This window comes from Gopherus flavomarginatus, chromosome 8 (genome assembly GCF_025201925.1).
Source record: "Gopherus flavomarginatus isolate rGopFla2 chromosome 8, rGopFla2.mat.asm, whole genome shotgun sequence".
NCBI classification, from domain to species: Eukaryota; Metazoa; Chordata; order Testudines; family Testudinidae; genus Gopherus; species Gopherus flavomarginatus.
In genome coordinates, this window is record NC_066624.1 from 27,240,496 (window position 1) to 27,255,065 (window position 14,570).

The 14,570-nt window shown below is 44.2% G+C and overlaps 1 protein-coding gene across 1 annotated transcript; it reads left to right on the plus strand.

The window, feature by feature from the left end:
• Positions 1–2,823: 2,823 nt before the first annotated feature.
• Positions 2,824–14,366, plus strand: TBX22 (T-box transcription factor 22). Its single transcript, XM_050965124.1, has 8 exons — positions 2,824–2,989; positions 3,699–3,852; positions 4,668–4,769; positions 6,233–6,407; positions 7,548–7,712; positions 8,391–8,455; positions 8,744–8,829; positions 13,132–14,366. Exons 1-8 carry the CDS (start codon positions 2,824–2,826, stop codon positions 13,740–13,742), a joined length of 1,524 nt encoding a protein of 507 aa, XP_050821081.1. The 3' UTR covers positions 13,743–14,366.
• Positions 14,367–14,570: the final 204 nt, after the last annotated feature.

A 14,570-nucleotide genomic window follows, 5' to 3' on the forward strand; every position in this document is an offset into this window, starting at 1 on the left:
CTTAAAAACTTCCAGTGAGGGGCATTCCACAACCTCCCTTGATGGCCTGTTCAAATATCCATGAGTTTGCTGAAACATGAAATCAGCACAGAAATTGGTACATCCGTTCCCAGTGTCTTCATGAGAAATGTCTGGAAATCTCCCTGCTATAAAGAGTGGCATAAGAGTCACAGCTGCTTCTCCTTTTTTCGTTTTTTAAGAGCAACTGACACGTTGGGAAGGTGAAGACCAAGGTCCAGAACAAAGCTTTTAATACACCTCTGTTGAGCCAGTCAGGAGACAGAGATTTACATAGGTTGGCACCAAAGGTGAATAATCTGGTTCACTGAATTCAGTGGCAGCTGATCAAGATGTATGTAGGGGCTTGGCCCCTGCTACCTGAGAAACTACCTGTCTTTGTGGCTGTTTAGATCAGCTGGAACACTCTTACTAAAAGCCTTTGGATTTGAACAGCTGGGACCACTAGGCAAGGGGTCCGGAGCGGGTGGGAGACTCAGGTCTGGAACTCCCCTCTCCCGTTTGTCTGGGAGAGATCAAGGCCACAGGGCGTTGTATAAAGGCCATCCCTTCACTCGGAGTGACTTTGCCCTCTGTATGGAGCTCACCCACAAAATGCCCCTGAGCAATTTAAGATGCAGATGGAGGGCTAACGTGTGAGTGCATTCGCTGCTCCAGCCCACGGATAGTGACCGAGAACGGGCTGTACCACAGCTTTGCACCCAGGTCCCCGGTTGGAAAGTGGCTTCTGCCCTCTTTCCCCCAAACGCATCTGTGCACATCGCTGGCAAAAGAGCCTGATTGCTCAGTCTGCTTGGGGCACGTTAATTTTATCTCCCAAAGCTTTTGCTGGAGAGGGACTAGGGTTGAGCGGGTCTGTTCGTTGTTCAGCAGCTCATTTTGTCTTGTTTTTAAGAACGTGTGCGCGCGCCCTAGGGACAAGTGTGATGGGTGCATAAAAACTAATCAATAAATATTCGATCAGACGGATTGAAACTGCTGTGGTGTTGACCTCTGAAGAGGTTAAAAAATAGTCAAGTTCTGATTCATCCTCAGGACTTCCTTAGCCGATCAAGACCAGACTGTACGTATCTTTTTACACTTACCTATCACCCAGGAGGTCTGGGAGGTTAATTCAATTAATGTCTGTAAAAGCGCTTTGAGATCCCGGAATGTAAGTGGCTATTGAATGAGAGAAATAAGAGGATGTGGATTTAGAGCAGGATGTAAATCCTACTGTTTGGTTTGATTTTGCTTTTTAAATCGAGGTTCTTTATGAATCAACTTTGCTGATTTTGAGAAGTATTATATTTATTATAAAATATACTGGCTGAAATGTAAACAATAGTATCGAATATCTACTTTCCCTAATTATACAAATATTCTCAATACACGACATAGCATTTTTATCCTAGGAAAGGGGGAACGAATGATGTATCGACATTCTCAGTAGTCCTCAATAATGAGTGAATGATATTTGTATAAATTGGTTGGCAAGGATAAATATACAGTTATTTCCCTTTCAGTCACATTTTAAAAGGGATGGAAGTTTTTTTTAAGGCACTTTTCAATAACATTCCCAAGCAGAAAGAAGAGATTTGTAATATTTGGAAACCTAGTCACTGGAGTTATGGCTGAAATCGCTTCAAGGGAAAGGAACTATACCTTCGAATGACCGGGTTTTGCAGAGCTCGGGTTATATTTCTGTTCATCAGTAAATGAGGGGAAGATCTGTTCTGAGAATTGGTAACTTAATCGTTGCATTTTTATTATTTTAATCCTCCGAAGCCTTGTGTTGTAGCCTTGCCTTTGTCTGTTATATGGACATCTGCAACACCGGGAAGCTATTCGAATTAGTAACTGAAATGAACAATTTGAATCAAATATTTGGATTTTTCCCTTTCTAATCTGCTGCAGATGCTGGCTCCTGGGTGGCGGTGATGCAGTGTCCTTGTCCTGCCTTGGGAGTGAAAACGTGTAAATGTTACATCCTTGATCCTGTTAAAAAAATCCTTCGTCTTGCCCCTATTCTCACATACGAAGGAGTCGCCTACACCTCGGGGTAGGGGACTATAGTGTGACTCGATGATCTTTAAAATCCCCAAAGAAGTCGGTTTGCTTTAATAGCACCGTTTCGGTTTCCGAGGAGGGAAAACAAGACAGTTGAAGTGAATCACACACGTTGTGTCTTAATTGGGGTAGCAAAAGCCTAGAGAGATTTTTGCTGGTTCTGGTTAAACATTATTTGCACTTTTGTTGGAAAAGTGGCCCCTAGTGTGCAATTATGTCACATTTCTTTGGCTTTTACAATTGAATGCAGAACAGTGACCTCTTTGATTTATCCTAGACGGGGCAGACTCCCTCTTTTCTCCACTCCCTCCCTCCTTTTCTGTCTTCCCCCCTTTTTTCCCTTTAGCCCTAGGAACTGTCACTCAATGTTTTTTACGCTCCCAACAGTTTCCAAAACAAACAGTGGTGCCTGCAGCCTTCTATTGATTCAGTTGGATGCAACAGTATCTCTCTCACGCGGCTGCTCCCCAATCGGAGCTGCTCCGCTTGCCAGTGAGGGCAGGTCTGTTCCCTAAAAAATCCTCCCCTTGCCAATCTCGTAGAACGAGCAGGAGGAATAAATCGAGGGATTTAACCTGCCGCGGGTGCCCGCATGCACGATGTGGAGGCAGTGCGAGGGAAGGGGCTGTCAGGAGCAACCTTGCCGCTGCTGCCCGAGGGGGCTTTTCGCTCTATTTTAGGATTTGGGGGATTTCCTCCCCGTTTTTAAAGGATCAGGCTTGAAGTTCCGCTCTGGAGGATCCAATTTGCGCCGGGATGGCTCTAAGTTCCCGAGCTCACGCTTTCTCCGTGGAAGCCTTAGTGGGGAAATCCGCAAAGAGGAAACTGCAGGACTTCAGAGATGAGAAACAACCGCATCGCGCAGAGAAGGGAGAGGAGGACGGGACCGGCTGCAGAGGGATCGGAAAAAGCCAGGAACCTGGTTAGTATCCCCCGTTTTTCTCTTTAAATAACGTCTGACGGGAGCTGGCGCAGAGATTCCTTCGTGGCTAAAGGCTTCGCGAACTCACGCAAGATGGGTTCAGTTCCTCAAACTCCGCAGCCAGGTCACAGGGAGAGGCTGCGGGGAGCCTGAGATCTGCGTACGTGCAAAACCACAGCCATGTGTGAAAGAAACCTCCCGAGCTCTCTGGCTGACTTGCGGGAGCTGAGCCGCATCCAGCTGTTCCCCTGCCCTGCAGAGCAGCAGGTTTCATAGAAACAGAGAGTGAAGAACTTGCCCGGCTGGTGCACGCGAAACTTCCCGGCGGTTGGAATAAAGTCCCCGAACGCCCTGTCTCACCTGAGCGGCTTCCCGGTTCCTTTGCAAACCCTAACTAGAGAAGGGAGCGCTGCCCTCGGCTCAGGTTTGACACGAGAGGATTTGTGCCTGCCACGGAAAATAACCCTTGTTTTCCTTTAATCTCCAGGCGCTCGCAGGGATGGTTAGTCTAGATTTAGAGTAAGACGAAATATTCTGTATAATAGATTAAATATTTTCCCTTCTGCTGCAGCCCGTATCCGGAAAGCCAATGCCCAGGGCTGGGGGCGGGGGGGCTCTGCAGGCTAATTCGGGCGGGGGGCATTTCTGTACATGTAAACTTGCTCTGAACAGCAACCATGCAAACGCTTCTCATTTCTGTTCCTGGCAGAAAAGCGACCTAAAGCAGGCACATCGGCTTCCTTCTCGGCTAGCGCCGAAAGCCGAGAAGCGAAGGATGATATCCACGTGGAACTGCAAGGATCTGAACTCTGGAAAAGATTTCATGAGATCGGCACGGAAATGATTATTACCAAAGCCGGCAGGTATGGCAGAGCCAGTCAAGCCCGGGGGTCTGGGTGTTTGTATGTAATTCATGGGTGATAGCCATAGGGTGTCTTTTGGCCCAAGAGAAAAACAGGTTCTTACATACGTGTTGTGCTTTCGATTGCTTGTGCTAACGATTCAGAAACTACGGGACGCTCCAGAGAGCGTTGTAAAATATGAAACTGAATCCATTCATTAAACCCCTTTGTCACAGATTTGGCAACTGGACCAGAAGCAAACCAGTAGCCATGCGTTCAGAAAGAGGGTAGTATAAATGTATGCAGGATAACTGGAATAGCAGCCTATAAAATCTTCAAACTTAATGTTCCAATATATCTCCTAGAGACTATATTTGGTGTGTGTTTTCTCTTAAATATTGTAATCAACACACGTATTAGCAATATCGATATGAACAACATTACAAATGTTAGAAACTGCGATCCGTGGAATTCTGTTTTCCTATAGCGATCGTTTGTTCATGCATATACTTTAATATTTCCCACATAGTAGATCTTACGGCAACTGTTCATATACAGCTAAATGTTCCTTATCTCCAGGAACACCCGCGCCTAACAGATATTTTACTCCGCATGTTCTGTGTAGTGTTTTGTGCTAAGAGCGACAACCCCTACAGGATTTCACTCCTCATATATTCGGTGCAATCCCGTTTCCCATTCCTCGAAAAGGATTATTTTTTTTAAAAAAATCGTTTTCGACTTTTAAAGTGGGAGCTTTGTCCTGAAACTTTTTACTCCCGCCTTACAAGCTTCAGACGAAAGAGGGGGAATAACGGGCTCCTTTCTCCATCCCGCAGGAGAATGTTTCCCTCTGTCAGGGTGAAAGTGAAGGGTCTGGAGCCAGCGAAACAATATTACGTCGCCATTGACGTGGTCCCCGTGGACTCCAAAAGATACAGGTAAAGAAGCGGATCCATCAAATGCCGCGCGTTTTACAGCGAAACCAAACCAGCCTGCACCACGCAAGTTGATTACAATAACTAGCTGATTACCTGCGACAAGCAACAGAGCCTTCTCCCCACATCGTTTCGGTGAAACTCCCTAGCGCCCAGACTCAGAGCGGCGGCTCTCACTCGCGCGTTTCGAAGCGCACCCCGCTGCCTCCGCGCAGCAAACACCCCGGGAGTGTTTTCTAGCCTAGGGCGTCTCTGCGCTTGACCGAGGCATCTTGCAGCTCCGTAGGATGCCTCGCCTGTGGCCCTTGACCATCCCTGCCCCGGGTGCGCACACCCCCCCCCGGGCAGGGCAATGCGTCCAGTCCCCATCCCCTAAGCAGGTTCCTTGTGGCCTGGTGCCCCCGAGGGTGCTGGGGACTGCGGGGAGGAGAGGCCAGCCCGCCGGGTCTGTGCGGCTTGCCCAACAGTCACCGAATGCCAGGGGTGTGAAAAGGGACACGGGGCAGGGGGTGATCGCCGCCCGGGGGGGACAGGCCCTGGCTCCCGAGTAACAAGGGCTATTTCGGGAATGTGTATGCAAAGATTATCGGTGTAAACCGAAGAGGGAGGTTCAGAGCCGGCCTTGCTTTGGGTGCAACAGCGAAATGACCCAACACAGACACAACAAGCAGCCTTGCCCAGGGCACCCCACCCTTCCACCAGTGCAATCAACCCGCAAGGCCTGGGGGTGCAATGAAACTAGCGCCCCCGGGGCTGTGCGCCGGCCGAGGGACACTTCCACTGCCCAGGAAGAGGAGCTGAGAACGGGCAGGAAACCTAAACCCAGGAAGGAAATGGGAGTGGGGGGGAGTAGCGGGGGAGTTTTTTCTCACCTAAAACCTCCCCCTCACCGGTGACACAGATGACGAGGCAGAGGCCGACAAAGCAGCGGGAGCAACTGATAACTCCGATTTTGAATTGCAGCCCTTTAGAAACACATTTGTTTTAGCGGCCGCACGTGCGCACAGGGAGAGTGTCTGTGCAGCGCCGAGAGCCCGCGGGGGTCCTGCTTCTCCTGGCCAGGATTACCCACATCCCCCGCTCTGCCAGCCCTGAAGGGTTGGGTGAGGCCGACCCAGCTGCTGGGTTTCCCTGTGCAGGGCGCACACACCTCCCTGCAATGCCCGGCTGGGCACAGCCTGGCCGGGGAAACAAGCCCCACCGCTGGGGAGCTGAGGCGCCCTGCGCGGAACCCAGCCCCGGCTACGAGCAGGCAGAGCGCTCGGGCTCAGCGGATCTCACTCTGCGGCGCAGATCGGTTTCGCTGCGGCTGGCGTCCGGAAATACAGGCCAGCCCCAGCGACCGCCCTGGCCCTACCCCTCCCTGCTGCGCCCCTGGGGCGGGAGCCACTGGCCTTCCCTAGGCCTGGCAGCCGGCCCGGGGTCCTGCTATTGTCTGCTGACCCCGCTGTGCCCTCCCGTTCTAGGTATGTCTACCACAGCTCCCAGTGGATGGTGGCTGGGAACACAGACCACTCCTGTATAACGCCCAGGCTCTATATCCACCCGGATTCCCCCTGCTCGGGAGAGACCTGGATGAGGCAAATCATCAGCTTCGACAGGGTGAAACTCACCAACAATGAGATGGACGACAAAGGCCATGTAGGTGTGGACTTAGCCCGGTCCTCCTCCGGCAGGGGAGAGGGAGGCGGACCCCCCATCCTCCCCCGCAGCCCCTTCAGTTTGATTTCTTGTCTGGGGAGAATCGTTACTTGCCCCTGGAGGGGCAGAGGTGGGAAGGGGTTTAGCCGGCCGCAGTGCCGGCTGTGGCATAAATGCATGGGTCTTTGTCTCGCCGTCTCTGGGCCTCCTTGTCCCTTGGGGATCCCGCTTCCAATCTGTGGCTGGATCCGGGGCACATGCTTCCAGGGGAAGCTGAGGAAAGAGGGACTGACCAGGAACCGCTCTGCGGGCTCCAGGCCCACCTTGGGGCGAGGCCAGGACCCTAAAGACGCAACGCGTTTTGCAGGCAAGTCAGATGCTAACCAGGGAAGCCCCACGCGGAATCAGTGGGTGTCCATAAGCACCAGCCTGAGTGAGACCCGTTATTCCAAGTGCCCAGCACGCAGCAGACATCGGGAAGGGGGGTTGTGTCTGCACACAAGAGCCGCAACCTTACAGCCTTTCCACTGCAGTCATTTGTGACAGAAAGCGCCTAAATCCTGCACGGCTGGGGGGGGGGGGAAGGGTAGATTTTAGGGAATATCCCACACTCACCTACAATCTGTCCCTTTCCTCTTGAGTTAAACGAACTGGATTTTCGAGCCCCCAGTTCCTATCCTGATGTGGGGCGCGGGGGCTTGTTTTCCGCCCTAAATGTTGTACGAAGATCGAGAGAGCAGTTTGGAGGAGGCGCTGCCAGTGCTGCCCTTTGATGGGGATTTGGGGCAGAGGAGAAACGATCACCAGAGAGTCGAGCCGTTGATTTAAGCTCTGTGTGTGTGTGTGTGGTTTTTTTTGCTGGTATTTGCAAAATAAAACAAGCAGGGGGGCTTTAGCAAAGCAAAATGGACACCACCAGCCCCCCGAATTTTCCCAGAGGCGAACACAAATTTGAGTTTACTAACGCGGTGTTTAGAGTCAGTACTGATTTCGAGGCAGTTAGTTCAGCTCGGAAAACAGGAGCAGACAGGAGCTACTCGGCTGTTGCTAATGGGAGAAGAATTTCAGTTGGACACGGGTTCTTGTCCCTTTCTGTGCGGAGGGGAGAGCTGCTCACCCTCTTTTCCTTGTAATTTACAGATTATCCTGCAGTCCATGCACAAGTACAAACCCAGAGTGCACGTGATTGTGCAGGATTCCAGATTTGATCTGGCCCAGATCCAGTCTCTGCCAGCGGAAGGGGTTAAAACCTTTTCATTTAAGGAAACCGAATTCACCACTGTAACGGCTTATCAAAACCAGCAGGTAAAGCGGCCCGGGGAACAGGGAGACCTTCACCTTTTCTGGATTCCCGGGAAACAGAACCGCAGCTGGAATCCTGAATTTTTAACTTTTTTTTTATTATTAATTTTGAGCATGTTCCATAACACACACTAGGATATATTGTGGCCAGTTTACGCAGGGCTGCTATTTTCAGTAAGAAATCCTTGGAGATTTGCTCTTCCCGGGGACTTGACAACAACAATAATAAATACTAATTGTATTTAGAAAAGGCCTGATGCTGCAAGGTGCTGAGTCCTAGTCCTATGGACTAGGTGCAATGGTTCAGTGTTATGGAAATAGCATTAAAAACATGTGCACAAAACTGCAGATAAAATAAATAGAAGGGAAACTTGTTTAGAAAACATCAAAGGGAAAGGAATTCAATCTGCCTTAGATTAAGGAATCATCATAATAATTAAGTGCTGCTTTAAAGTGCATAGGGAGGGAGGGATATTTATAATAGCAACAATAGCCATATTTGAGCCAAATCTTGTCCTGGCCTTCCACTGAAGATAACAGGGCTATGTGTAGCATCCAGGAAAGCAGATTTTCATCTAAACAATATAAACTATACGCCCATTATATAGTTTTAATCCTACTTTCACCTGGCTTTATTTACTCACTACAATTATTTGATTATTGTAACTTTTTAATCTCTAGATTACCAAACTGAAAATAGACAGGAATCCCTTTGCTAAAGGATTTAGAGATCCTGGGAGAAACAGGTAATTTTTATAAATTGTCAACCACGAATTCTGTACATTCTCATGTGTGTAAACAGATCTGTGCTCTATTTCTTACTACTTTTAATTTACTATTTTAATTTTAGATTTGAAATGACTTAGTTAACTGACTGGAAAGAAAGAAAGAAAGAAGGAAAAGAGAGAATGCTTTAGAATATTTATGTAATCTTTCTTTATGAAAGATATCTAGTAAGGCAGGAAGTCCGCAAAGGTAATTCTCTGCAGGAGCCATATCCACCAAGTCACTGAATTCCAAATTCTACTTTATAGGGGAGTGCTGGATGGACTTTTGGAAACATATCCATGGAGGCCACCACTTACTCTGGATTTTAAGACCTTTGGTGCAGAAACCCAAGGTGAGTTTTGAACGTTCCAGTGGTTTCTAAGATGTAAACAAAATATTAAGCATAAAACAGAAATAATCTAACTGTTGTGCATGTGTGAAATGACATGACAGGAGCAGGATGCCATTCTAGGTGACGGCACTGTGACAAAAGGATTAGAATTCAAATTTACTGCCTCTGTCCTTTCTTGATGTTTATGCTTAATAACAACTACCTAGTTGATTGTTTCTGTGAGCGAGACAATATTTTTACATTAACTCTTTATTAATTCTCAAATCAATTGACATTGAAGAATAAACAAATATCTAAAAAGGACAAAAAAGTAACATACTAAATCAACAATAACAACAACTAGTTTAGGGACAGTTACCTCAGGCCCTGATCCTGCAAAGAGCTGTGCCCAGAAGGGTCCTTGCAGCATTTCAGTGGGGCTACATAGAGGTACAAAATTCCACCCTCCTGGAGATTATTGTAGGTCTGAAGCCTTAAAGACCATCTATCACATTATGTTTTATCTGGTGACTAAAGGCCATCTTGAGATGCTTGAGTTAACGCCATCATATTTGAACATCTGGTGGTGGGGCATTTTCAGTGAAGGACCTTTTGCTATAAAATTCATTCCCTCTGCTGGTCTAATACAGGCTGTGCCTGTATTCTTTCCATGCTAATGTGTCAATTAGTTAATTATTAAGTGCTGTAGTTAATGTATTTTAGCATTGTGCATAAACTTAAAGATTTTGATAAGTCCATGTATTAAATCTAAAAATAAGAGTACATACAATAAAATAAATATTACACAGAGGAAGTGAGTAGATACCACACAACAGTTCTGTAGACCCAATTCCACATACCTAATGCAAGAAAGACTCCTGTAGAAATTAATTTAAGGAGCATGAAACTTGCCCCATGAACATTTTAGTAATGCTTTAATGTACACTAACCATTCAGCTGGAGCTGAGAATATTGAAACAGGATTCACACCTATAACTTGTATGAGAAAACAGTATTCAGCTATTTTGGAGGGATATTTAGAATAGGTTTGTTATTTTGCTATCTTGTTACACAATCCTTAAATTTCTTGTGATTGTCCACTCCATTCTAGAAAATTATTTTGAAATAGGATCATAATAAGATCTAATTATATTTTCTATGGTTTGCTACTATTCTTTTTTTGGATAAACAAAATCCAATGTTTAAATAGTAAAGAAGATGATACAATATCTAGAAATTATCAATAATATGACATTTAACTGCTGCAAAGTTGCAAATAAGTGTTGCAAGATTTTTCAAATAAAAATTATCTCCACTGAGAAATTATTTGTTTGGAGCCCAATCCTGCAGAATTTATACAGGCAAAATGTCCACTGGAAGTTTTGCTTGAAGAATCTCTGCTCATAGAGCCAGATGAAAAACTGTGACTCTACCATTGGAAAACACTATACTTACTAATTTAACACAGTCATTTATCTTATGAAAAATGTGAAGATTTCTATATTGTGGCATATACATCCCACATTATCTTCAAAGTGAATAGTTCTTATTTTATAAGATCAAGAACTCAAGATACATGGACACAGAGGCTACACACAGAAATACTGTATAGAATTAATGATGGTGTGGGATGTTATAAAAGTTTTTTCAGCATGAGTTTTGGATGGCTGCATAAGCGGCCGTAAGCAAAATATAGCTAATACTGTTCAGAGGTTTGTAATGCTAGAAATAGTCCTAGAGGAGATGGATAAGTGGGCAGAGTGCAGGCAAGATAGTAAAAGGTGGATGATGAGAGCCATTTATGATATGCATTTCATAGAAGTGCCAACTTTCCTGGGTTTTATTGCTAGTCCCATGATATTTAGTGTTTTTCTTAAAGGCCAAATTTCCTGGCCATATGAACATATCTGAATCTCAGCTTTCATTTAAATAAAAGTGAGTTTCTGGACATCATGGTGGTGGAGAAAAGCTTGAAAACACACATCCTAAGGGCTTAAAACCTAGAAGGCAAATGATTTATTTAAAAAAATCTCATGATTTTTCAAGACAATTTCATGACTTTTTTGGGTCCAAACGACTTTTGAACAATTGGGCTGAGAATACTAATATCACCTTCACTTAAATGATATGGGCACACACACACACTATGATACATGTACGCACAGCTTGGTCTAAATATCCATTGTATTCAATGGGAATAAGATCAGGTCTAAATATTTGTACTGCAAAGAAAGTTAAGTGACCCAGGAAAAGTTTTTCAGTGACTTGGTGCAATGATTTGCTATGCTCTGCTTGCATTTGTAAAACACTGACAATGTGTCCATTAGCTACTCCTAAACAGGACTTGTATTTTTTTTTGTTAATAATTTAACTAAATAATTTCAGAACATGACAAGGCCATCTAGTCTAAACATGCCTACATAAATCCATCAGAACTTAGAGCAGCTTATGGAAGAGCAAGAATTTTCATATTCTAAAAGTTAACAGACTTTCCAAGGAGTGGTGCACTACTGATAATGACACACACAAAGCGCAGACAAAATGAATGCTGTAGATGCTGAAAAAATCTCAGCAACAATCTATTTATGGTACCTAATAAAAATGCTGAACCAGATTTGCAATGCTATTTTATTAATTTCGCACCCCACAAAATCCAAAGATCTATTGGAAACCACTTTATGTACATTTTAAGGAGCTTTTTAAGTTTATAATAATATTCTACACACTGTCCCCGACTTAGCTGCATTGAGACGACTTGTGCAAGTTTAGATAATGAACTTGCCATTACAGATGTGATCTTACATTGCTTAAGTTGCCCCTAAAACACTATAATATTAATGAGAATTAGGTAGGAGGAGGAGAATGGGTCCCTTCTGTTGCCTGCTCCCTCTCCCATTGAAATCAATATTAAAACAGCAATTGACATCAATGTGAAAAAGATGAAGCCCTTAATGTGCAAAAATATGCCATCATTCCTGTATATACATACATGATATGGTCTGCAGTTAATCTGAGAACAAGAATAGTTTCTACATTGCATCATTTCTTAAACTTTCACATTATATCAATCTCATATACTGACAGCAAAAAGTATAGAATATCAAAAGATTTCTTATAGACCATTACACATAAAACCTGACCAGATCATGTCTTGCGTACATGAATTTGAATTATAGTGTAAATGAAGAAAGATCCTAAACATGCCACAACCATTTTACAAATGTGACAAAAAGCAACTGTGGATATTTTGGTTTTTTTTCCATGACAGCATTAATACGTATAAGTAAATGAGAAAAAAAGTAGATCCAAAATTTTGTGATATATAAGGTGCAATGGAGCTGTGCTAATACATCTGCAGAAGAATGGGGCTTTTAAATGATGCCATCTTAAAATAATGTCAGCTTAGTAACAGGAATGCACATTGCTGAAATCTTGTGCTGAACAATGGCATTATACACCAGTGACCTAATAAATGTAAAATAAGTGGATGTTGTTTTTCTAATAAATTTATGAAAGCACTCATTGATCTGCGTCAGAAAATAGGATGTTAAATTGAAAAGAACATTTAAAGTTGTTTTGGAAACAGTGATTAAAGGTGTCTTATAAACTGCAGTGAAAACTAAATAAAATGAGTCAATTCCTGTGATCGGGGGTGCAAGGCAAAAATCTCCATCAATGCTGAATAAGAAGTATTTCTATTGTTATATGCAAGGAAAACCCCTGCAAATCACAAGGAAAATAGAGCACCTTAAATGTGACACTGCTCATTTATAAAAAGATGAAGAGAATTGATTATACATAGAGGCCTGATTCAACAAGGTATTTAAGAATGTGTGTGAGTTTCAGCACCTAAGAAGTTCCGATCAAGTTACTGGGACAAAAAAAAGAGATATGTTAATGATATAACAAGATATGATCAATATTCAGGATGTTGCTTAATACGGTTAATTCTGTACTAAGATATGTACCTATACATGTCAAGAGAATGTAATTGTAATGTCTTATTGTAAATGACCCAAATATCAATAAAGAAAATCTTTCTCTGTTCCTGCTGCAAAAACGTTAATGGAAGTAGTCACATGTTTACACACACATGCATGAGTACCTTGCTGAACTGGGGCCTAAATAACAAAGATTTGATGCATAATTTATGGATGGATCTTGCCATAGAACTGCTTGCAGAATTCCCTTTGGAGTCAGTAGATATTTAGATGAAAATGATAGCAGGCTACGCTGACTTCAGTGTGGTCAGGATTCCAGCCATAATTCTCATTTGTTAACATTCAACAGCAACATTTTGATGACTTTTGCTTTCTTTTTTAGATGGGAGTTCTGGTTCTTCACCTGCAACCTCAAGTGGTGGGACGCCATCTCCTCTGAACTCCTTGCTTTCTCCATCTTGCTCACCTCCTACATTTCACTTGTCAGCAAGCAACATTGGAGGGTCATGCCCTGAAACATATCTACATAATCTCAATTTGCCCCTTTATTACAAGATTTGCCCTACAAGCTTTTTGAGACAACAGTCACTTGTATTTCCAAGCCACGAAAAACTGGGAGGCACCAATCCACATATTTTACCCCACTTCATGATGGATATGCCTGTGCTATCTTCCCTTGGCATAACAAATCTGAAAAATGGTAAATCTGAAGACTTAACTGGGCAGTGTCTACAAGTACCCAATTCTGCTAATCAAATGTTGTATGGATTACATGCATCTGGAAACATTTTCCCATCAAGTCCCATTGCTCGGGAAGCACTTAATTGTTCTTTACATTCTCCATATGGCTTGTGTGGTTATAACTTTTCTATGCCATCTAGACTGATGAACGCAACAAGCCATTTCAAAGTGAATGACAGCATTCCGACTTCTTTTAGAGATGGCAGATGTAATCATTCTATCTGGCACTCAGCAATTAACCATTGCCTCTAATGGAACTACATAACATTTCTAACGCAGTGACATGTAAGCAAGTCTTTTCTTCAATCATTCCCAAAGGTTTGCTGATTATTTTATATAAAGTGCCTCATAATACAGGAGTGACCTGCCTTGATATTTAGCGGTTCATATACAACTGTGTTGTAAAAAATGTTCTGAGCACGGGGAACAACAAAATAGCCAACAACAGAGAGATGCCTTTTGGTAAGAGTTATTTATGTAATGTTCATAGGATAGGCGCAAACTTTACATTCACCCTTTTAATATTTGCACTTGGCAGCAGGAATGAGAGAGGGGTGGAGGAAGTGATCGGAATTTGCAAGGCAGGGAGCTGACACAGCGTCGGCTCCAAAAATCCACTCTCTCTTTCTCCCCCACGCTCCCTGTCACACTCCACCCCATCCCTCTCTTTTGAAAAGCACGTTGCAGCCACTTGAATGCTGGGATAGCTGCCCATAATGCACCACTCCCAACACCGCTGCAAATGTGGCCACACTGCAGCGCTGGTAGCTGTCAGTGTGGCCATACTGCAGTGCTTTCCCTACACAGCTGTACGAAGACAACTGTAACTCCCAGCGCTGTACAGCTGCAAGTGTAGCCAAACCCTCAGTGTTAAGGAGCAACTACGTGTAATAAATGCACAGTACTTTAAACATTTTCATGAAACTCTTTCTCTAGCTTCCCCTTTATTATCTTGAAGATGAAGGGCTGGCTTCTGCTCACCTTACTTGAGTTGTCCTACTGATGTTAATGGGACTATCTGAGGCCCTGATTTAGCAGACCATCCCTATTCAGCTATGTGCTTAAGCCCATGCTTAAGAC